The 22,531-nt window shown below is 46.8% G+C and overlaps 1 protein-coding gene across 1 annotated transcript in view; it reads left to right on the plus strand.

The window, feature by feature from the left end:
- Positions 1-1,133: 1,133 nt before the first annotated feature.
- The window catches only part of SLC17A6 (solute carrier family 17 member 6), a 36,313-nt gene continuing 14,915 nt past the window's right edge, over positions 1,134-22,531 (plus strand). Inside the window, exons 1-5 of the mRNA XM_081153374.1 lie at positions 1,134-1,974; positions 4,639-4,891; positions 6,315-6,433; positions 20,784-20,898; positions 22,347-22,434. Of these exons, the coding sequence (XP_081009500.1) occupies positions 1,889-1,974; positions 4,639-4,891; positions 6,315-6,433; positions 20,784-20,898; positions 22,347-22,434 (661 nt within the window). The 5' untranslated portion in view covers positions 1,134-1,888. The remainder of the gene's footprint in view (positions 1,975-4,638; positions 4,892-6,314; positions 6,434-20,783; positions 20,899-22,346; positions 22,435-22,531) is intronic.

The following is a 22,531-nucleotide window of genomic DNA, read 5'->3' on the forward strand; positions in this document are numbered from 1 at the left end:
ATGCTTCTGAGATTTGGTCCCAGGATCCCTAAGAAAAATCTACTCCCCCTGTTGGCTTAAATAAAATCCAGAGATTTCAACCTTGAGAATGTGGTCCAAGGGCAAACTGTTTTGGAATCATTTGCCTGAATTGCCTCTCAGAGGATTGTGATGCATGTCAAATGCATTAATAATTAACACTAAGCTAGTATAGTTTTCTTGCTTTGCTTAATGAATTAGATTCGTTGATGCTATACCCATATATACATATAAACAAAAGTCTTAAATAAATGTCTATAATTCTGCCTGAGGAGAAAATGAGGCAAAAATCACATTTTAAAGGAATATAAGGAATTTAAAATAAATCTTGAAAATATCATCAGTAATTGTTTATTGACAAGCACAATGTGTGGCCACAAATTTTGTCAGTATATTGATATTTCAGTAGTGTGCTGTGACTTAGTTAAGCGAAGAATCATAAACTTCCAAGGAATATACATTAAACTACCCATCTTTTATTTAACCAAAGGCACTGAGGTTGCAGGTATTCTTCTTTTCTCTCTTCCCCACCCCCTCCCCTCCCTTCCTTCCTTCCTTCCTTCCTTCCTTCCTTCCTTCCTTCCTTCCTTCCTTCCTTCCTTCCTTCCTTCCTTCCTTCCTTCCTTCCTTCCTTCCTTCCTTCCTTCCTTCCTTCCTTCCTTCCTTCCTTCCTTCCTTCCTTCCTTCCCTCCCTCCCTCCTTCCCTCCTTCCTTCCCTCCTTCCTTCCTTTCCTCTTTCTTATCAAGGGTTAAAACCAAACACATGAACAGTATAATTATGCATTTTGTGTACATATGTTGTACGTCCGAGGGAGCCCGGGCGCCCCAGAATACCACAAACAAGTAAAACACGTTGCAACCTTCCTTCCTTGCAACAGACAGACGATGCCCGCGTGCTGGCCACAATGTAGACCAGAAGGAACCTGTCCGTTTTTAATCAAGCCTTCCTCCCTGGCAGCGCCAAGTGCGCCGTTCTCCCTGCACCCGGCGAAGGTGCCACCTTCCCACTCGGTCTCCATAGCATCCGCGCCCGGCGATCCCCGGGGGGAGCTGGTCGGGCGGCGCGCCCGCTCCCGGGAGGTGGGCGCCTGCTCCGCGCGCCGGCCGCCCCGCGCGCTCTGTCCGTGGTGCTGAAGCGGCTGCGGGCGCCGGGGCCGCGCCCGGCCGGCGGAGGCACCTTCCCCGACGCCGCCGACCGCCGCCGCGCCCGCCGTGCACCCCGGGCCGCCACGAGCGGCGAGCTCTCTCCATCTTAGCGCGACTCGGGCTGCGCCGCGGGACGCGAGGAGACCCGAGGCAGCCGCGCCGCTCCCCTGAGACCAAGGCGCTCCCTTGAGTGTTGGAAGCGCCCTGCTCCTTTCAGCAAACACACGTTATTTTTTTTTAAAAAAAGTACTATTCTTTTGCCTTTGTCCTTACACAGGGGTCCTGTGATCTAGCCACCCTTCCGTTGAAAAGCCAGAAGATTTCACAGCAATAAGGCTTTCAACACCGGGAATTTAAATTGCTTTTTTTTTTTCCAGTGGACTGACTTCGAGAGCGAGGACTCGTCGGCACCCGCCCAAATACCGTGGCACTGCGTGCGCCCTGTGCCACCGGAACCTCCCCTTCCAATGAGACTTTCTGATTGTGTCTACCAACTCTCCTATTAGGAAACCCGTGGGCTGCAGGCAGCTATTCTGTTGTATTCTGTTCTCACTCTCCCTCCCCTCTCTCACTCGCACGCTTGCTGGAGGCACATCAATACCACTCTGCTGAGAAGAAAAAGCCCACAACTACCTTAAGGGGTTAAGACAATATGCGCCATTCTCGCCTTCTATAGCGATCACTACTTAAATCTGGCAAGAGCCCGACGCCAGGCTTTGCAAGAATGGAGTCCGTAAAACAAAGGGTTTTGACCCCAGGAAAAGAGGGGCTAAAGAATTTTGCTGGAAAATCCCTCGGCCAGATCTACAGGTAAGAGAAAGCAAACCCCTATTTGCCTGGGGCTCAGCATGAAAAAAAAAAACAAAACCCTGCAGGGCTGTTTCCGCAAACCCTGGCTGCTTAGAGAGGTTTGTAATATGATCGGAAAGTCTTTTTCCTTGCTCATGGCTGGAGCGGGGCTGCTCTGGGAACCTGCTTATTTATTCAGGAATGTTGCGCTAAAAGAACCTGTCTGCTTTGTGTTTGTGTGTGTGGTTTTTGTTTCCGTACCTGCAGATTCTTGTCCTTTCCTGCCCAGGAGGTATCCTCTTTACAATTGCAAAATGACCAGTACCCGTTCAAAGAACCTTTCATTTGGTGCAAATTCCTTGGTTGCAGACAAATGAATAATAATAATATTTTTTAAATGCACCCCTTTAACAATTAATCAAGAAATTCCAAAGAGTAATGGTAAAAAGAAATTTAGATCTGAGCTTTAAAAACCACCTGAGTAGTGAATCCCCCAAGGGCACCATCCTTCTGTAAAGAGGAATCAAAACATATCAATAATTGATAGCGAAAGCAGTTCTTCCTGAACCCAGGACAACGTCTGGGTATTTGTTATTATTTGACCTCTCCTTGAAGTCTATTTCTTGTATGGGAAAGGTCACATTACTTATAAGAAAAAAAAAAAACCCATAATAATAACCAGCAACATGACTTGGAAAGTACTGGAAATTAATTTTTTTTTAATTTAGCCTCCCGATAGTCATTGTCCTAATTATGCTGTAAATTTCACAACTAAATCCTTTCCAGATATTCTATGAACACGCCGTTTCTTAATAATAGGAGCAAAATCGAGACGAGAGTGCAGAAACAAGAGAATAAATGACTCCAGGAGAGCACTAATTTTCACATTTGGGAGACAGAAGCCTTTGGAAATGTATAGAAAATGACCAGCGCGCCTCCCAGCTTTCCAAATCTCTTTGGTCCTGGTGGGCTTCACGCAGGCTCCATCCAGCACCTGTGCCGCAGTAGCTACCGCAAGGGCCCTGCAGTCCCGCAGCTGCCCTGGGAAGAGCTGCGCCTTCCCGGCCCAGCTGCCATCAGGTGGGGCGTTCAGGTGCAGAGTTCGACTTTGTAATAGGAGTATGCGAAGCCAGTGTGAAACAAATAAAGCCTCATTAGTTCAAATTTTCTCTCCCGGTATATATTGCCCTGTGCTCTACAATTGGGATTGGGATTGGATTTTAGGATTCAGCATCAACAGAGCCCCAAATCCATCTGTGCCCCATTCCCAGGTGTTATTCTGTAGAATTTGGAAGTACGGCTTTTTTTTTTCTCCCCCCCTGGTAGCCTTCAATTGCTTGACCGCCATCGCCCAAGCTCTGCATTCCTGGAATTGATCTTAGAATTTCATTTGCTTTATCCATGTGTATGAAACAATTGTGCCTGGATTTATCATTTAAAAGGGCGCGCATAGAAATCAATTGTATGGTAGACTGGAAATACCTGCAAATTGTAAATGGAGAGGTTCTCTGTTTAAATATTGAAAGCATTTATTTCAAGGGACCACGGTGATGTTACCGTTCACAGTCGTTGTCTTGTTTTTCTGAAATAGAAATTTCACGGGCATATTGTGGACTAGAAACAACACTACCAGCTTTTAGTAAAAACCTTCCCATCGCTTCGCTTTCCCCTCCCCCCCGCCCCAAGGACAAAAGCCTAAAAGGAATCAGACGGGTGCAACCTTGTGAAGTGCTCTCCTAATTAAAAAACACAAACCGAGAACTCAACGTGAGACCTTCCCCCGGGGCGTGGGCCGTCGCACCCGAGCGGACGGGGGGCGCGTTTGCACCCCAGGGAGGCGCATTTTAAGTCTTTGGAAGTGGGCCGGGGACGTTTTTCGGTGTCTGTAGCTGAGAGAGTGGTGACGCGAGATTGTGGATAATTAATTATTCATGCTCTGGCAGGAGGAAGCCTAGGTGTCGGCCATAGGTTGCCGAGGCCTTTGTTTCAAACTCGAGTAACCAGGGGCAAAAGTAGGACGTGTGCGCGGAAAGCAAACGCTGCATTGGCGCCCTGGGGCCGGAGGGGCCGGAGGGGGCGCGGCTCCCGCAGAGGGAGCGCCCACAGACCCTTCCGCGGGGGCGCTGCACCCCAGAGGCCTAGGTCCCGCGGGCCCGGGCTCAGTTGGGGGGCGGGGGGGTCGTGGCGTCCACGGCCCGGGAAGCTTTAAGCCGCCCGGGAAGGAAGGCGCGGGGCGGGTGCGGGGCCTCGGCCGGCCCGGCCCGCAGCCGAGCCCGTGGCGGGAGGCTGGGGCCTCGGGTAAAACAGCCCGTCTCGGGGTAACGCGCTGCGGCGGGGAGGCGCCTACACAGTTGCAAAGAAGGCGCCTTGGGGGTGCGCCTCCTAAGCTGCAGACCCCGCGAGGAAGTTAGGCCCAAGCCGCCTGCGCGTGAGAATCACGGTGCTGCGGGGGCGGGTCCCAGGGGACCCGACTGATGCCCGAGGCCAGAGGCGTTAAACTGCAGGGACCCTGCGCGGGCAGGGGCTGGGGAGGCTGGAGAGCCCGGGGGCCCTGAGGCCTCGACTCCCTCCCCCGGGGGCGGGTCAGCGCCCCTCCCCTCAGCCCCCCGGGCCCGGGGAATTGGGGACCCGCGGCGCCGGGGGTGCCTAACCCGGGGCGTCCTTGCCCCCCCCTCTGCCGCGCAGGGTGCTGGAAAGGAAGCAGGACACCGGGGAGACCATCGAGCTGACGGAGGATGGGAAGCCCCTGGAGGTGCCCGAGAAGAAGGCGCCGCTGTGCGACTGCACGTGCTTCGGGCTCCCGCGCCGCTACATCATCGCCATCATGAGCGGCCTGGGCTTCTGCATCTCCTTCGGCATCCGCTGCAACCTGGGCGTGGCCATCGTGGACATGGTCAACAACAGCACCATCCACCGCGGGGGCAAGGTCATCAAGGAGGTGCGCCCCTCCCGGCCGCGCCCCGCCCGCGTCGCTCCCGAGCCCCCCCCCCCCCCGCCTTCCTTTTGTCGCCTGCAGAGTGGAGCAGAGCGTGTCGCTCACGAGGTTTTGGGGAACAGTCACGTCATACACGAAACCCGGGCTTAGGGATGTCCGCTAAATCGAAATCGTTTCCTTCCCCCCCAGGGATGGAGCAGCGCGTTAGTTGTAATTTCCCGCCGAATCCCTCCAATTCCCGCCACGCACTTTTAATAATGAAAATGAAACGAAGTCAGACCCACGGGGCGCCGCCGGGCGGGCAGGGTCCTCCCGGGGCCTCGGGAGCCGTGCGCCCCGCGGACGGGAGCGGCCCCGACGCGGCGCCCCCTGCGCGCCCGGCCCTGCGACCCCGCGATCTTAGCGTGTGCGGGGGACCCCTAGAGGGAGGGTCAGTGCCAAGGTCACGGAAACCGGCGGGTCGGTGTTTCCGTGCAGGGACCGGGGTGACCGTGAGCCCGGGGACGGAGGGTCGCGAGGGTTCATTCCGCCCGCGCTTTGGACGGGAGGCCGCGAGCGCTGGGCGGCCCCGGGGGTCGCGGGAGACGCGGCAAAGCGCGCTGGTTTCAAAATGTTACCCAAGGGGGGCAAAGGGGCCCCGGTTCCTCAGGCGGAACAGACGCCCTTTGGCCTCCCCCCCTTTCCGAAGCAGGGTTTCCTCCCGGTTCACTCCAAGGTCCACCTGGCGCGCCGCCCGGGCTGGCGGAGGCGGGGTGAGGCCCCGACCCGCAGGCCCCCGCCTCCCGGGCTCCCACCACCGCCCGAGCCGCTGCTCGCTCCCCGCCGACCCCCAACTCCCCGGGGCCAGGGGCCAGGTCTTTCGGGCCCGCGCCCACCCGTGTTTTGCTGGGACCACCCCCTTCCCAGCGCCCCCGGCCTCCGCCCCTCCCCCCAGCGCCCCGTGTCCTTCCCCAGGGTTTCCAGGGCTGGGTTCGGTTCCCCGGCGCCCCCGCCGCGGCCCGCGCCCGCCCGGTGCCCCCAGCCCGGCGCCTCTGCGCGCGGGGGGTAACGGAACCTCTCCCTGGGGAGCCCGCATTTCCCAAAGGGGAGCCCCGAGGCTTCCGCCTTCACCCAGGCGATCCGACCAGCCTCCCGGGGTCCCAGGGCCCAGCCAGGGGCCCAGCTTTGCTGTTAATCACAACACGTTTCAGGTGAGCTCGGATTTTCCGTTAGAGGAGGCGCGTCCCCTCTAAGGGGGGTTGATTGTTTCGTTAGGAAACGAACACTAACCCACCCGCACGCCCCGAAGGCAGCGAGTACCCCCGGACTGAGGGCCCTTTGGCTGAAAGCGAATCTTCAGCCCAGGCACTGACTCTACGCTCTCCCTCGGCCTGTTTTTTAAATTAATTTTTATTTTTTTAAAAAAAAATTTTTCCTACTCCCATAGAAAGCCAAATTCAACTGGGACCCCGAGACCGTGGGGATGATCCACGGTTCCTTCTTTTGGGGCTACATCATCACGCAGATTCCCGGCGGCTACATCGCGTCCCGGCTGGCGGCCAACAGGTAACGCGCGCGGCCGGGCTGGGGTCCTGGAGCTCGGCCCGCAGGAGGGGGGCGGAGACGGGGGGGGGCGGGACGACAGCCCCCCGGGGGGGGGACTGCGAGGCCGCGTCTCCCAGTTCCCCGGCACCCCCTCTCGGAGCAGGAGCTGCTGGTGCCTCCTTCCAGAGTAAGCCCCCCGAAAGGACAGGGCTGTCCCGGGCGCGCGGTGTCGCTGCCTCGCCGCCCCGTCTGAAAACACCCTTCGCAAAAATAGCCGACGTGCGGTGAGGCCTGGGGGGAGCTGAGGCCTGTGCGGCTAGCGGGCCGCGCTGGGGCTGCGGGGCAGGGTGCCCCGCGGGGCGCGGGCGTCACGGGCTGGGCTCTCGGGGGCGCGCCCCTCCGGTGCCCGGCTCCCTGCTGCGGCGGCCTCCCCGCAGGGCGCGTCGAAAGCCGGGCCGAGCCCGCGCAGGTGGAGCTCTAGGTCTGAACTATTGGTTTCTCCTGAGGCTGCGGGGATTTCAGGCGCCCCGGGGGCGATTCCACCTGCAGGGAGCTTGCGGGGTAGGGGCGGGGCGCTCGGGGCGCGCGGGGGCTCAGCTGCTCCCGCGGCCGCCGCGGGGGTCCCAGGGTCCGCCCTCAGGAGCGCCCCGAGCGCCGCCCGCAGAGGCACCCGGACATTTGGGGTGGGAGCGTCAAAACCCACAGCCGTCGAGGGTGAGGCGGCGTCGTTCCCTTCACGGCGTGGACTATGACAGATAAACTGGGCGCTCTTCGCGCCCGGATTGCCAGCTGGTGCAGCGCGCAGGCCTTCGCCCCTCCAGGTGGGCTGCACCGGCGCCCCAGAGGGACCTCCGTCCTCCGTCAGACCTGGCGCCTCCTGGTCGGGTCTCCCGTCTGCTTGTAAACCAGGCCCTCTCCACCTCTCCGTGAAACCTCCCAGGCCGTTTCCAGTGGCGTTTGTCACCCGCACAGGCCCATTCCCAGAGGTGTCTTCTTACCCAAGATTTCCCAGTCCTTCCCAAGGCCTAGGAAGGAATTCTTGGGAATTTATTTCAGGCTTAATGATTCTAGAGTGAACATTTGGGGACAGTCTTTCAAAATGTCAAGAGGAGAGTGCAATAGATTTAGAATAGTGCCCTGTGAGTATTGTTTTAACTCTGACATTGCGGATGGTTAGCACTTAGATCTGGCAAGACACAAATATTCTTTTTTAAAAGGAACCTGTTTAAAATGAAAAGCATGGACTGTGTAGAGAACTCAATTTTATGAATTTTATGAATAAAAAAAATGATATTAGGCAGAAAAATCTAAGGAAATATTCCCTTAAATATTATTGGTAATGTACTTGTTATATTTTTGGCTTTTATATCCATAATACATAGTGTCTTCATTTCATTTTTCCTATAAAATATTTTCTAAAACAAAATAAACGTCCCCGGAAAGATATTCCAAATACATATATGAAATATTTTCACTTCAGGGCATAAATATCCAATAATTCACCAACACCCTCCCCTCAATGATACAGGAAACACAGATAATGTGAAATGAAAATATAATGGCTGTGCCGTAAGATTTTTCAGTCAAAGCCTCCAGCTTGCCAAGTGTTAAAATGCTAACATTTTCCTGCCAAGAAAAAAACACCAGGGATGCCCCAGCTTTCCTGGTTGTAAAACTGGCAGATCAGTAAACAGGCTTTTCTCCCTGTGTGTGTGTGTGTGTGTGTGTGTGTGTGTGTGTGTGTTTAAAGCAAGTTCATTGTTATCATTTGCATCATTTTTATTAAAGAAAAGACTTATGCTGACTCAGGTTCTAATTTATTTGGTACATTTTCCTCAGAGGAAAAATTTCTGAATTTTAGAATTTTTATTTGGATTGCTATACACCTTACCTTTAGATAAGTATTCAAGGGAGAGGAACTTAATGTTTTCATGTGCAATGATCTGTGTTCTCCAAGACTGAGAAAACTAAGTTAAAATTCATTGTAAAATATGAACAGATAGAAGATTATAGACTAGCTTCTTTATTATATCTTAGGATTCTGACATCTTTGCTATATTTAAAAAATATAATAAAACAAGTACAGTTGAAGCCACTTGTGAAAACAGGTTTTAAAAATATATAACATCCCATTTTCTAATTATAAAAGTATTACACATGAAATAAAAATATATAAAAAAAGAAAGGATAATTATGATCATAAATAATTTAATCACCCAAAGATACCTATTATTAACATGTTGACGAATGTCAAATTAGTCCTATACAGGCTACAGAGAATTTAATCTTAGAAAGCTTTTTTTAAACACAAAATCGGAGAGATTTTTAGAATTGGTTTGAAAAATGTGTGTATTCTATTATAATCGCTTTCAAAAACAGTTAAAACAACACAGCAAGACCAGTTTCCACCTAGGAGTATTGATGCCCATTCAAATGAGCTTCTCCCTATAGATCATTTAATAATAGAACAAAATTTCCCCTGGGTGGGCTACTGGGGACAGATTCCTTTCCCTCTAGGTGTAAGAGAAGCTCACTTTGGAAAATGTTTGCCATCACTGTTCCGGGTGGGGCTGGAACAGAGGAACGGGGTGTGTGGGGCCTGCTCCTCAGGAGAGAAGGGCTCCTGGCTACACTGCCAGGCAGGTTCTCAATGCAAAACAAACAGGAGTGATGTGGCGCCTCCATCTTATGCACGAAGCAAACGCAGGCCCACGCTGGGGCAGAATACAAGTTCTTGGTTCTTTTTGTGGTCAAATTCTAAGTATTCTTGCTTTCCTGCTCATGGAATGGAGGAAATGGGCGGGGGGAGGTCCTGGGGAGAGAAAACTCAGTTCCAGAGGGCGGCTCTTGCCTCTTCCTTTGTCTTCCCTTAAAAGGCTACTGCAGGTCCTGGGCATGAGAATTTAGTCACCTCCGTGGAGGGCCTCAGGGCGGGGAATCAAGAAAGACTTCTCATAAGATCTGTCGTGTTTTCAGATGAGAACACATTTAATATAGTGATTAAAAGGTGTTAGGGACGATTAATTTTGCCTTTAAACAATACAGGGGGGCATGGAGCTTCCAGTAATGCAGATATTTACAAACGTGAAATGGCTAAAGACTATTTCTGCCTTGTATTGAGAGAGTGAGGGGGACCCTTGCTGGGTGAGTATTTAATGTGAAAAAAACACACTCAGAATTTTGCAGTGAGCATAATCAAAGAAGGCAGAATTATCAAAAGAAATTTGACCAACATCATGGTTTTATTGGATGATATTATACATAAAGATTATTCTTGCCTCTTTAGTCTAGGGGGCAATATTACTTAAACCCTATTTAAAATTTTTCCCTAATCTGTTCCTGTCCCCCTGATTTGCCAACCCCACTTTAGTGTTTTACATAGCACTTATTGCCACTATTTTACTTACTTTTCTCTCTGTTTAATGTCTGCCTTTCTCCAATAAAATGTAAATTTCATGAGAAATTTTTACTGCTCTATACCTAGCCTCTCAGATAGTGCTTGGCCCATGATAGAGCCTTGTTAAATAAATAAAATAAACATCACAACAAAATGTTTGCAGCTTTAAAAAAAAAAACCCAGCATGGTATAGTGCTTAAGATATAGGTTCTAAAACAAACTGTATGGGTTCAGGCTCCTGAATGTGCTATTTAATAACTGAATGACACGAAACATTATTTAACCCCTCTGAGCCTCAGTTTATATTTCTGTAAGAGGGGACTAACAAAAATACCTACCTAATACGGTTATCCTGACAGCTAAATAAGAGTATGTGTAAAATTCCTACAAATGCCTCACTCAATAATTGTTTGCTGTTGTCATTCATTATTAATAAAATCTTAAATTCAGAAAAGGGTTGCATGTGTTTGTCATATAGAATGAACTCCCTGTAACAGAAAGAACCCGTAGTAGAGCTGGACAGGGCTCATTTAACCCAATCCTCTCATTTTACAGACCAGGAAAGGAAATAGAGAATCAGGGAGGTGGTGACTTGCCCAAGGTCACAAAGAGATTGAGACTAAAATTCAGGTGTCTCATAGTACATGAGCACAGGCCACATCTACTTTGAAATTTAACATCTCTGCCTGATATTTTGTGCTTCGTTGCAAAGTTCACTTTCAGCAGCAGGCTGAGCCATCTGCTCTCTGAATCAGTGCCTACAATCTATCATGCCCCAAATCCTGGACAGAAATCCATGAATTAGAGAGAGAAGACTTTAGTAGGCCCAAGGGATCCTTAGATTTTTGTGGCAGGAGAAACATACTGTATTTGTGTGTGTGTGTGTGTGTGTGTGTGTGTGTGTACACTGGCTCCCAAACTATTTGGCCACAACAAGAATGATTCTGTTCTCTCTGCAAAAGGCAACATCCAAACTTGATAATGACTTAAACAAGGAGTGTGATTATCTGTTTTTTTAGAACTTTTCCTACCTATCCAGCCCCTTTAGCAGTTTGGGCTCCTAGAAGATTGGGGGGGAGGGGGGAGTTTAGACCTTTTGTTAAAGAAGAAGTGTTCTTCCTTGGGATTTGGAAGGATCCAGTTCAATCCATTCTACTAACGTAAAAGAGTAACTCATACTTAAGCATGAACAGGCCCAAATGGGTGGATTTTAAAACAGTTTATTAATGTGCATTTTCATTTACAAAAATAAAATCTGATATGCTTTAGATAAATATTCTGGTTAACTTAATTATGAAAATCCCCTGGTGAGAATGATTTTCAGAGCAAGAGGAATAAAGATATTTTAAACATAACGACTTTATATTTTAAGCCCAGAAAGAAAACTTTTGCTGGAGCTATTCTGTCTTTTTTCTTCTTAGAAATAAAACAATGAAAGTGTGCTTTATTTATCAGAATAAGCATTTATTGGAAATCTAAAGTCTAATCACAAAACATACTCATACACTATCTGCTTATCTACCTACCTACCTACCTACCTATCATCTTTCGTCTCTGTTCTTAACTGTTTACTGCCACATTCATTGCAGTCCAGGGTTCCTTACCCTTTCCAGTGAGAAACATCTGCAAATCCCTTTTGTGTGAGAAAATAACTCAGACCATACCCGTAAAGCCTGCTGCAAGGGCCCCCTGTCCTGCTCTGGTGGAAAAGCACTCATAGGTCTTCAGTCTTTTCGGGCCAGAGGTGACTATTTCTGTCTCCCTCATCTGGCTGCCTGTCAGAATCCAGCTGCCTTCCCATTGTGGGCCCTATAGGTTAGGTATCTAGGGCAATGCAGAAGAGGCCTTCCTTTCCTCGGCAAAGCAAATACGCCTTCCGCAAGATGAATAGATGGATGGGGGGGGTGTCCCTAAGGGCTTGCACGTGGTTTGCTGACACAAGCTTCTCTCAGCTTCTCTGGCCTTCTGTGCTCCCCTCCCCTCACCCCTTACTAGCGCTGGCTTTCCCTGGGCTGCCACATCCTACCACTGCGGTGAAGGGGCGGCCTCTGGAGGGGAGGGCCATGATTTTGAGGGAGGAGAGTCAGGTGGGCAGCTGGTAGAATGATCCCTCTCTGCCATATGCCACTGTTGGGGCTGTCTAATTTCTCTGCCATGAGTGATGAAGTCATTTTTACAACTTAATGATGCACCAAGGGACCCCGAGGGCTGGCTCGTGCTCGCGTAGTCCTTATTTAATATGGGAGTGGGGGCATCAGATGTGACAAAGGGAGGTGCCTGAGCACTGATTTGATTAGATTAAGTAGATTAAACAGCCTGAATCACTATTCCTGCACACGCTCCAGGAGAGGATTAGTGCCACACCTGGGGTGTGCTACACTAGTTCCCTGTTAAGTGACAAGCCACTGCCCAAATGGAGATTGATTGATCCTGGGAAAATGGATATAATCTGTAGAAGTGACAAGTCACCGGTGTTTCTGTCACCCCTTCTGGGCAAATCCTTGTGGAGTGGGCTTGATCTGTGAGGGTGTTCGTGGCTGTGGCTCCTAGAAAAAGAATATGCCTGGGAATCTCCCAGCTAACCCACTTTGGAACACACTGAAGGTTCAGCAGGCAGGGCGTGGTGCAGGTTTCCAACAACAGCATTTGCTTTTCCAAACATTTCTATATCAGCGATACTATATGCCTCTCAATTTTGGCAATCTGTTTAGTAATATAGAGCCTCTTACACCACACTTAAACACACACACACTCATGCACACATTTCTTTCCTTTGTCTTTCAGTGTGAAATGGTTATACTTTCTTTTTAAAAAAATTTATCTTTACTGTTGAAAGTATTACAAATGTCCTTCTTCCCCTACCATTGACCCCCCTCACCTGATTACATTTTCTGACATATAATCACTTTAAAAACACTGGTGTATGTATGCGTGTGTGTAACAAACAGAGAAAAAAAACGAAGAAATTAGGTTTTCACTCAAAACCAAGCAAATTGAAACCATTTTAGTATGTCATTTGCTGCAGAGGAAGTCATGAGGAAACAATTTTAAGTAGCTTTCAAGTGGTGTATTATTATGAAAAGTAAGCTTAATAAGCAAATGGCCCTTATTTTATTTTTTACCTTTCTTCCTCTTAGCCGCTCTAAAAGGCAGGCACTCTTATACCCATTTTATTGATGACAGAACTGAACACAGTAGCAGAGTTAATTTCCCAAATATCACTAGCTGGTAAGAGGAAGAAGTGGGGTATGAACCCGTGTGTTCGATTTCAAAGGATGTGCTTCTTTATTGAACAGGTTTCTCCTATTGAATAGCTTTACTGTGCATGTTCTTTTAAAACAATTTATTTTACAGTCTCTTTTTTTAAAAAAAAAAAATCTGTATTGCTTAGTGCTTGGCTAGGTCCATAGGAAAGAACATGGCTGTGGAATAATGAAAATATTTATTTGCATGATTTTACTTTTTAGACCAGTCTTTTGATAAGAGGATAAACTTGAAAAACCTATTACGGTGGGCATTGTTTTCAGGGCAGTTCGAGGAAACCCAACTATGTGTCCAAGTTGAGGCCAATGCTAGGAATCATGAAAGTCACGTGAATATTAGATGTTTCTTGGTGTCTCATTTGTTTTCCTCTGTCTGTTGAGATATCAGAAATATAGTCAATGCTCATGTCTGCTCGCTTGTTTTTGTAACGTCAGGCCAAACAAAAATGATGACCATCACACATAATACAATATGCACGGCTACATTAAGTATTGACACATGGTGAGGTTCTTTAAGAGGAGAATGTATCGCCCCTCAAGCATGATGACCTAATTCAACTTGGAAAGCAGTGTTATGTTAACATTTCAGAGGCAGTGGTTTCAGAGGGTGACCAGGATGCTGTGATGAACGGGAAGTGTAATGGCAGTTGGCTTCAGGAGATTTCCACAGTGTTGTTTGAAAGACTGAAGGATGAGGCCAGACTGGGCCATGTACTTGAACCCAGCCACTCTCTCAAGTGAGGATCTTTCCACAGGGGAACTCTAAATTCTAGTCCACCGCGGCCATCCTACAGTTATTCTGTGAGAGTCACTCAGCCTCCTAGGATTGTTAGGATACCCAGAACAGCAGTGTGTCCCTATTAAAGGCTCAAGAACAAATAAATGGCCAATGGATTGAAAAAGATACCAGGACAAAGCAGGTTCAAAGAAGAGATATGTCATCATATACCTATGCCCCAGGAAGGGCCATTATCATTGCCCTCTATTTGAAGTCTGCCCTCAAAAGTTTAAGAACATGCCATATACAAAGCCTTCTGCTAGCATCATGGGGTTTGAAGAAGTGAAACAGAGATCTGGACTGTGTTCCCCAAGAAGTTCAAGGGACTGAGGGGGTAGAGAAACCCATGATATCTTAGGCTGTCTAATAAAAGTGCTCCACAGAGCATTAGGAGTATCTGTGAGAGGAGATTAGCTGGAAAAGGGGTGTGTGTGTGTGTGTGTGTGTGTGCGTGCGAAGTACTGGGGGTAAGAGTAGGGGAATACCAAGACATTCAGAGAAGGGTATCAATTTTAAAAAATGTTTCCTGTCTGATATTTTAGATCCACTGTTGGGCTACTGATTGAGAGGCTAATGCGTGCTGACTAATTCTGTTTGCCTCCGAAATGGGAGATAGAATTTCCGCTACAAGCCTTCATGACCTTTGAGTTGCTAGAATTTCAGGATGACATGGAATAAGTCCAATCCGTTGTCACAGAAATAGCATTAGTTAACCAGGTCAAAAACATTCCCGAAGAAAGGGACAGAGAATAACCGTTCTCTAAAAACTCTCTTGAATGTTAGGAAATTTCTACGTAATGATAGCTGATATTTATAAACCATTTACTATGAACCAGACACGGTCCCCTTTCACAACGGATTCATTTAATCTTTGTGACAATCCTTTGAAGTATGAAAACTTATTGTCTTCATTTTACAGACGTAGAAAGTGAGGCTTAGAGAACTTAAGTAATAACTTGCCCGGTGTCATACCTAGCAAGAAATCAGAGTTGGAATTTGAATTCATACACTGTTCTTAACTAATATTATGTCATGCTGTTTATACTTCCTTAAAAAAAATATGGCAGCTGCTGAGGCAGTTTGGTCAGTGAGAACAGTTTAAAACCAGGCCAGCGAACTTCACTTTGGGTCTTGATCAGATGACCTAATTAGGATTTGTGTTTTGTCAAGGATATCATCCTCCCCCCCTTTTTTTAATTTAATTTTTTTATGGTTGCCACCATTGCAGATGTCCCCCATCTCCCCTTAGCAGGTGATTCCGTTCCACTCTTGCCACTCCCATCTGTAATAAAAGGTAAGTCCCTAATTTCAGCTCTGTCTAGCTCTGTTCAATCTAGGCCTGCCTCTGCCCCACATCTGTCCCCTTTGCAACGTTGAGGGGGAATATAGAGCATGGCGTTGCTAAACCAGGGATTCTCAGGTCAGAAAAAGTGAATCATATCACCTGGGGACTTGTTAGAACCGCAAAGTCTCGGTCCCCTCACAAAGCTATTGACTCAGAGGTTCTGGTGGCCCGCACTCTGTGCTGGAACAAGCCCCCTAAGTGATTCTCACACGGTATAAAACCTGGAGATCACTGCACTAAACCATTTTATAATCTGGAACTTCTTTTCCACACTCAATTCTATTTCTTCCATTTCTTTTTTGCATCCTAGACTTTGTTCGTAAGAAGACAAAACCCTCCCTAAATGAGCCTCTGTTTAAGTACTTCCTTCAAAACAGGAGGGGCGGGGTGGAGTTCTGCTCTCCATGTCTGCAACCATCCGTCTATCGATAATGTTTACTGTTTTTGTCTTGCAAAGTTCTTGTTATTTGATCTGCTGCTGCAGGTGCTGTGAGGCCTAATACCAGTTCCCCTGCCATTAAGGTACAGCAGAGCTTAGTGGTTAAGTATCTAGAATCTACAACCAGACCAAGTAGATAGAAACATAGTGCTCCGCCTAGCACTCATGTGACCTTCCAAGTTATTTAACTCAGTGGCACATGGTTATTTTATCTATGAAATAAGGATAGTGTTGGAGCTTCTTGATATTGTGGTTGTTAGTTGAAAATGAGAATCCAGAACAGTGACTGGCACACATTAACAATTCAATAATGATTGGCCGTAATAATTTCTACTTGACTGACTCCTTTATGGATTCATTTTCATATTTGTCAGGCACAAGTCAAACCTTTCAGGTGCATTATTTCACTTAGCTTCAGAGAAATCCTACAAAATATAATATAGTAATATTATCACTGTATGAGTCCTAACACCCCTTAAATGCTTAGGACATGCCAGACATTCTCCTGGGTGCTTTACTTGTAAAATATCATAGGTTCTTTTAATATCCCTCTTTTGTTGATGAGGAATGAAGCATAAATAGTGAAATAAACTGCTCAAGTAAGAAGTGACGGGAATGAACTTTGAACCCAGGCAGCCTGGCCCTGCAGACCAGGCTCTTGACTCTCACAGGGCCCTGCCCCTTTAAAAGGGAAGTATCAGAAGCCTAGAAAGGTTAGCAACCTTCCAGTCACATCATTACTAAGTAACAAAGCTAGGGTCTTAAACAATTTCCATACCGTTTTTATGTCACTAGTTTTTCTTTTATTTTTCTCTGCCACCATTAATGACTTTGGCCCCCTGTTCTTCTGCGAGACCTCACCTTGCCTGACCTTACATGAACCCTGATCGCCTGCTCTCTCTCTGGCCTCACAGATCCCTCTCCCCTCAATCCCAGTAAGTTCCCCCCTTCATTGTAGGGGCGTAATAACCTATTATCCTCTGGGACCTGAACCCCCTCACTTCCTACCCTGCCCTCCCTCCCCTGCCCCCTGGCACTGCCCTTGCCCATCGTCTCACTCTGGATGTTCTTACTTCTGTTCACCAGCCATTTTCTAGGCGGCCCTGGTTTCTGGAGTTTTCTGGAATATAAAGCAATCCCTTGCATTTTCTGAACCTTTGCTGTCCGGCTCCTGGTTTCGGAATCTCTTCCTTTCTTGCCTTCACCTTCCAAGGCCCAACCTGAACGTCTCCCTCTGGGGGGCTCCCCGGTCACCCCGCCGGAATGGGTCTCTCCGCCTCTGCTCTCTGTCTGTGCTCCTCTCAGCCGTGGGCATGGCTGTCCCTTGGGTGCGTGTCTCTCTCCCCAGTCACACCGGGGGCCATCCTGGTCTCTTCCTGAGCACCTGGTGGCATCGCGTGGACGAAGGAGCCCAGATGTCCACGGCCGAGAGCCCGGGTTCCAGCCTCAGCTCGGCTGCTCGCTCTTTTTCTCGCACAGCTTCTTGCCAGCATTTTCATATTCATAAAATGAGAGAGGAGCGTCACTCAGAGCTGTGGCGCGGATTACATTAATTAATGCTCGGCACAGAGAAAGCATAGTAAGTGCTCTGTAAGCGTTAGCTCCCCTCTCAGCACCACACCTGCCCTAAATGCCCTCCCCGGGGCTTGGAGTGTGAACGCACAGGTCAGCGTTCAATGAGCCAAGGGGCTGCTTCACTCCGCTGTGCGGCACAGCGAGGAAAAGGGTAAGGGCTCCCGTATCGGGCAAGAGTCTTGATGACATTTTAATGACTCAGATATGGATTTGTATACAAGGCACGCAAAATTTAAAAAGAAGAGGAGGGTCTGAAAAGTTTGGTGGATTTTATTCTTAGAGAGTTTTCAAAAGTCACTGCATTTGTATGATGCTATAGCCACTACTACTAATTAAAAAAAAAAAAAAAAGGTTAAAAGAATTAAGGAACTTGAAAGTGGGAAGCACTTAGAAATGTTACAAGATTTTATAATTTGAAACCCTGTTCAGGGCAAGCGTGGAAAGTCAACATCTAAAGTGATCTACTAAACATTTGATCTACTAAACATTTTGTTTCAGGAAGAGCAGGATTTTTTCAAGTGGCTTTGTGAAAATTATTGTTTAAATTTACAATTAGAATCCTGAGGCACATTACCAGTGGCATAGTATATGCATCATCAGATGTAAATCCTGGTGGCAAAACCCACTGGCTTTGGAACCAGACCAGATTTACAACAGGGATCCTCTAGTAGAACTGGCCAACAACTCGTGTAAGCGATTTCATGATCTCAGGCCTAGGGTCTTCACCTATAAAATGGGTATATTAATAACACCAGTGTCACTGGGTTGTTAGGTGGCTGTGGATTTTATGGCAGGTGAAGTGTCAGAATGGTGTGCAGCAACCTGCATAGCGCTCATTAAATTGACATCTGACCAGCCCTGGACGGTGTGGCTCAGTTGGTCGGGTGTCGCCCTATGTGCCAAGGGGCTGCTGGCTTGCCTCCAGGTTGGGGTGCGTGCCCGGGTGGTGGGCTCCATCCCCAGTAGGGGGCATGCAGGAGGCAGCTGATTGATGTCTCACTCTCACATCGATGTTTCTCTCCCTTTCCCTTCCTCTCTCTAAAAATCAATACAAAAATTAGGTCTGACTATAGTGTGCACTCAACAAACAGTTCATAATTGATTTAGCCTTGCTGGTGGGTGATTTTGTTCCCCAGAGAACATTTTTAAGTTGCTGGAGACATTTTTGGTTGTCACAACTTGGGGAGGTCATGCTACTGGCATCTGGTGCATACAGGCCAGGGGTGTTGCTGATCACCCCACAATGCACAGGGCGGAACCACACAGGAAAGAATTACCCATCCCGAAAGAGTGGTGTGGAAGCTGGGGAAAGAATGGGTAGTTAATCTCTCTGCAGCTTATCTGGAGATAGCAGTATTTTAAAGCCCTTCAAAGAGGGATAAAGTGATGACTGGAAGGTACAGTCATAGAAGATAAACTTCATGCTTCATACCTTCAAAATAATTATTAGAAAAGAAAACACACCAGCTAGATAAACCTGGGTAAAAACCTTGCGGTGGTTTGTTTTTTTTTTGCACATGAAATGATAACCTGGCTGCTTATTAAAACACTGATTTCCAGGCTTCACTCCCAGCACATTCTGATTTGAAAAGTCTGGAGTGAGAAATCTGCATTTTTAATAAGCACTCGGCAAATTCTGATGCAGCTGGTTTATAGATGACAACTTGAAAGAGTCTTCCAAAGGGCTGGATAGAGTGGATGCATAACTCATACAAACACTTTCAAAAATCCTGTAGCATTATGCAGCTCTGGTTCTCTTTATCCTTAAAGCCTTAAGCAATCCGTCTCACTATTATCAGCGATAATAGACAGAGGCAAATGGATCTGCAGAAAGACAGCCCAAGTTTGCCGGTGCCCAGACAGCCCACTCACAGGCCCAGAACGCCAGTGCCCTTTGCCCCTTTCCACCCTCCCTTCTGTCGCGCAGGTACTGCATTCGAGCTCCCGGCACAGTGGGAGACATTTGCCTCGCTGGCCTTGGGCACACGCGCCACTTAACACCAGGCCCAGGAGACATGCCCCATACACTCCTCCTATTTCCTCTCGGCCCTGAAGGACGCCTCCAAAGTGTTCTGGGGATTGCACACCAGAGCATTTAGATTGTAGACCTAAGAGAGGCGGAAATCCTTCCAATTTAGAAGGCATAATCAATAATTAGAATACATTTAAAAACAATTTTTATAATAATGTTGGGCTCTTATTTCACAAAGACGGGTTATGGGATTTCTGCATTTGTTTTCTGAAAAATAAATCCATACTCGGCAGAAGTTTAATGTCACTGGGTGTGTGGCATTTTATGGGAATGGTTATTTCTAGAAATAGAAAGTTTCTATTTTGTGTCAGTGAGGAAATAAATTATGTTTTGACGCAAACATAAAGATACCGATTCAGCAAACAGCACGGAAGAAAATGGAACAGAACATGCACCTTCCGAGTCACTGTTTCCCTCAGTGGAGGGAACCCTCCGAGGATGGGATATCGGACGGCATCAAGCAAATAAAAGTATGTGACCTGGTCTGTGGTTCATAGAAAAAGAGCTGATCCTCTTCAACCCTCCCGAAGTCATTTCTCAAATTTCAGTGGCAGATGAATAATGACAAAGGCTCCTTTCAGAAACCCAGGTCTTTCACAGTTACATTGAAATGTGCCCCCTGGAAGAATTAGAGCTTCTAGGAGGCAACCAATTTTGACTGAGTAAAAGGCTCAATGTTTGGCTTGAGAAAACTTGCACAGGACACCTAGCTAAGCTCATCAGAGATGGTATGTCCCAAAACTTCCATGCAAGATAATCTCTACTTACCCAGTTATGAGGATGTTTTACTTGCTTAGTATGAATATTATAAAATATTTTTTAAATGATGAAATGGACTTTTTACTTGCAGATGGATAAAAATGCCAGCATTTTTTTTCTTAAATTGTTATGTATGTGTATGCACAGAGGTGTGCCTCAAACACCATTGTCCCATCTATCCACATGAAAAAAGAAACTGAGACATATATATTAAGTAATAGTTATTTTGATTGCAAAAACATGTGCTATGGGATTTGATTATGAGATTTCTTGGGGCATTTCAAATATGATATCATTCATAAAATTTTCATGGATGTACTCATTTAAGGACCTTAAAAATAGTTGTATAATGTGAGGCACAACTCCATTCAGGCATTTATTATTTTTCCAACAGCTCTTCAGCGAGTATCTGCTATGTGCCCAACACATAGCTTTGGGGATATAACAGTGTATCTGAAAACAGGCTCTACCCCTTAAGCAGCTTACGTTGTAGACTGAGATACAGATCAAAAACATATGCAGTGATTCATTAAATATTTGCGATTTGTAAGTACATCTATGAAGAACATAAATACAAGTAAGTATAACCAGATTTTTTGGATTCTTCTTTTATTTCTTGTATTTCTAGCATTTTTAGACAGTCCGCGCATCTGTTTGCGATGGCTCTAGCCAGTCAAGTCCAGAACATACTTTACTCGTTTAGGAAAAACATTCTACTTTAAAATGGCTTGTGATGAACTTGACCTGAGAAATTTAGATCTACGAATTCCTTTTGTTTTTCAGGGTTTTTGGAGCTGCCATACTTCTTACCTCTACCCTGAATATGCTAATCCCGTCAGCAGCCAGAGTGCACTATGGGTGTGTCATCTTTGTTAGGATACTGCAGGGGCTCGTTGAGGTACGGAACTGCAGGACGACGGCATCTTAACGTTGCCATGGTATTGAGAACCGGCTGACGATCTTTGTCTCGATCTACAAATAAATATGTCTTATTTGGTTGTGTCTACATCGTGGAAAAAATTGGAAAAGTTAGGCGATCAGATATTTTGTGTTTAAATGATGCTAAATTACAATTGTGACGGCTTACCTCCCCTTCTCTAGACCTGAGTGGTATTAAGGAAATATTTAGTGACTATTCGACTTAAAAGAGAAGAAGAAGAAAGAACAGGCACTTTTGTTAATGTGATAAAAGATTTTGAGTTTGTTCTTTGCTGGCAAGGACGCTGAATTAATATCTTTTGGGGGTTTTATACCAAGTCCCTGTTAGCTTTAAGTCATGATTCGAGTTTTCACTAATGTGTTTCATTGAACATATTCTTTGAGCATCTTACTCTAGTGACTGACTTTTACTCCATCAGCCCGTTGCCTTTGAAAGAATAGTATTTAAAAACTTGAGATGGGCCTACCCGTTGCCTCCTCTCTTTCCAAGGAGTATGGTGGAAATAGATAAATTAGATGAAGTATTAAGGCACTGAAAACAATCTCCTCTCTCCAAAAAGAAGGAAAAATCGATAGGATCAAAATAACAGGAAAGAAATAATTATAGTCACTCCTTGGATACAAAAATCCATGGATGCTCAAGTCCCTTACCTAAAATGGTGTAGTGTTTGCATATAACCAATACGCACCTCCTGTGTACTTTGTACAGTCTCTAGATTAATTGTAATACCTGTTACAATGTAAATGCTGTTCATATGGTTGGTACACTCTATTGTTTAGGAATAATAACAAGAGAGCAAGTCTGTACATTTTCAGTACAGACACAACTATGGTAGGCCCCACTTCACAGTACATGCCAGCAACATATGTAACATCCCCCCCCCCCCCCGTAATATTTTCCATCTGATGTTCCTTGTATCTCAGATGCAGAGCTTGTGGCTACAGAGGGCAGACTGTGTATTAACTGTCTTAAGTTCTTGACACTACCTTCAGGAAGTGTGAGCTTCAAGAATCTAAGCTTGACCTTCCTTTGTATGGATTCCTTACATTGGGGAATCACTGAGTTTAGTGCCTCACAAAAAAGTCTTCAAATTTTTCAAACTTTTCAGAATTGCAGATGAACTGAGAAATATAGGATCTTTATTTTGAATTGATCAGAAGAAAATTGAGGTAGAAATAAGACATGAAGGAAGGGGACAATTTGAACAGGTCACTAAAAATAGGCCATGTCTTACCCGGTCTGGGCTGAGTTTTAAAATGGAATTTCAGGGAGTCAGCAAAGCCCCAAGAGTAGCAACCTTCCCGTGTGCCCATTCTAAGGAATGAGCATCGGAGAAGGGAATGAGCTAATTTTCTAGTGCCCCTGGATGCTAAATGGCGATATCTACATATCTTCCCCCATGCCAGGGTGTCACCTACCCAGCCTGTCATGGCATATGGAGCAAATGGGCCCCCCCTCTCGAGAGGAGTAGATTGGCCACCACCTCCTTTTGTGGTGAGTACTGTGTGCTGATGTAGTTACAGTGCGTGAAAGTGTAGGAATGATCTGAATGAGAATTGAAAATTGGTAAAGCTCACCTGTAAAACCATTT

Source organism: Miniopterus schreibersii, assembly GCF_964146895.1.
Source record: "Miniopterus schreibersii genome assembly, chromosome: 12".
NCBI classification, from domain to species: domain Eukaryota; kingdom Metazoa; phylum Chordata; class Mammalia; order Chiroptera; family Miniopteridae; genus Miniopterus; species Miniopterus schreibersii.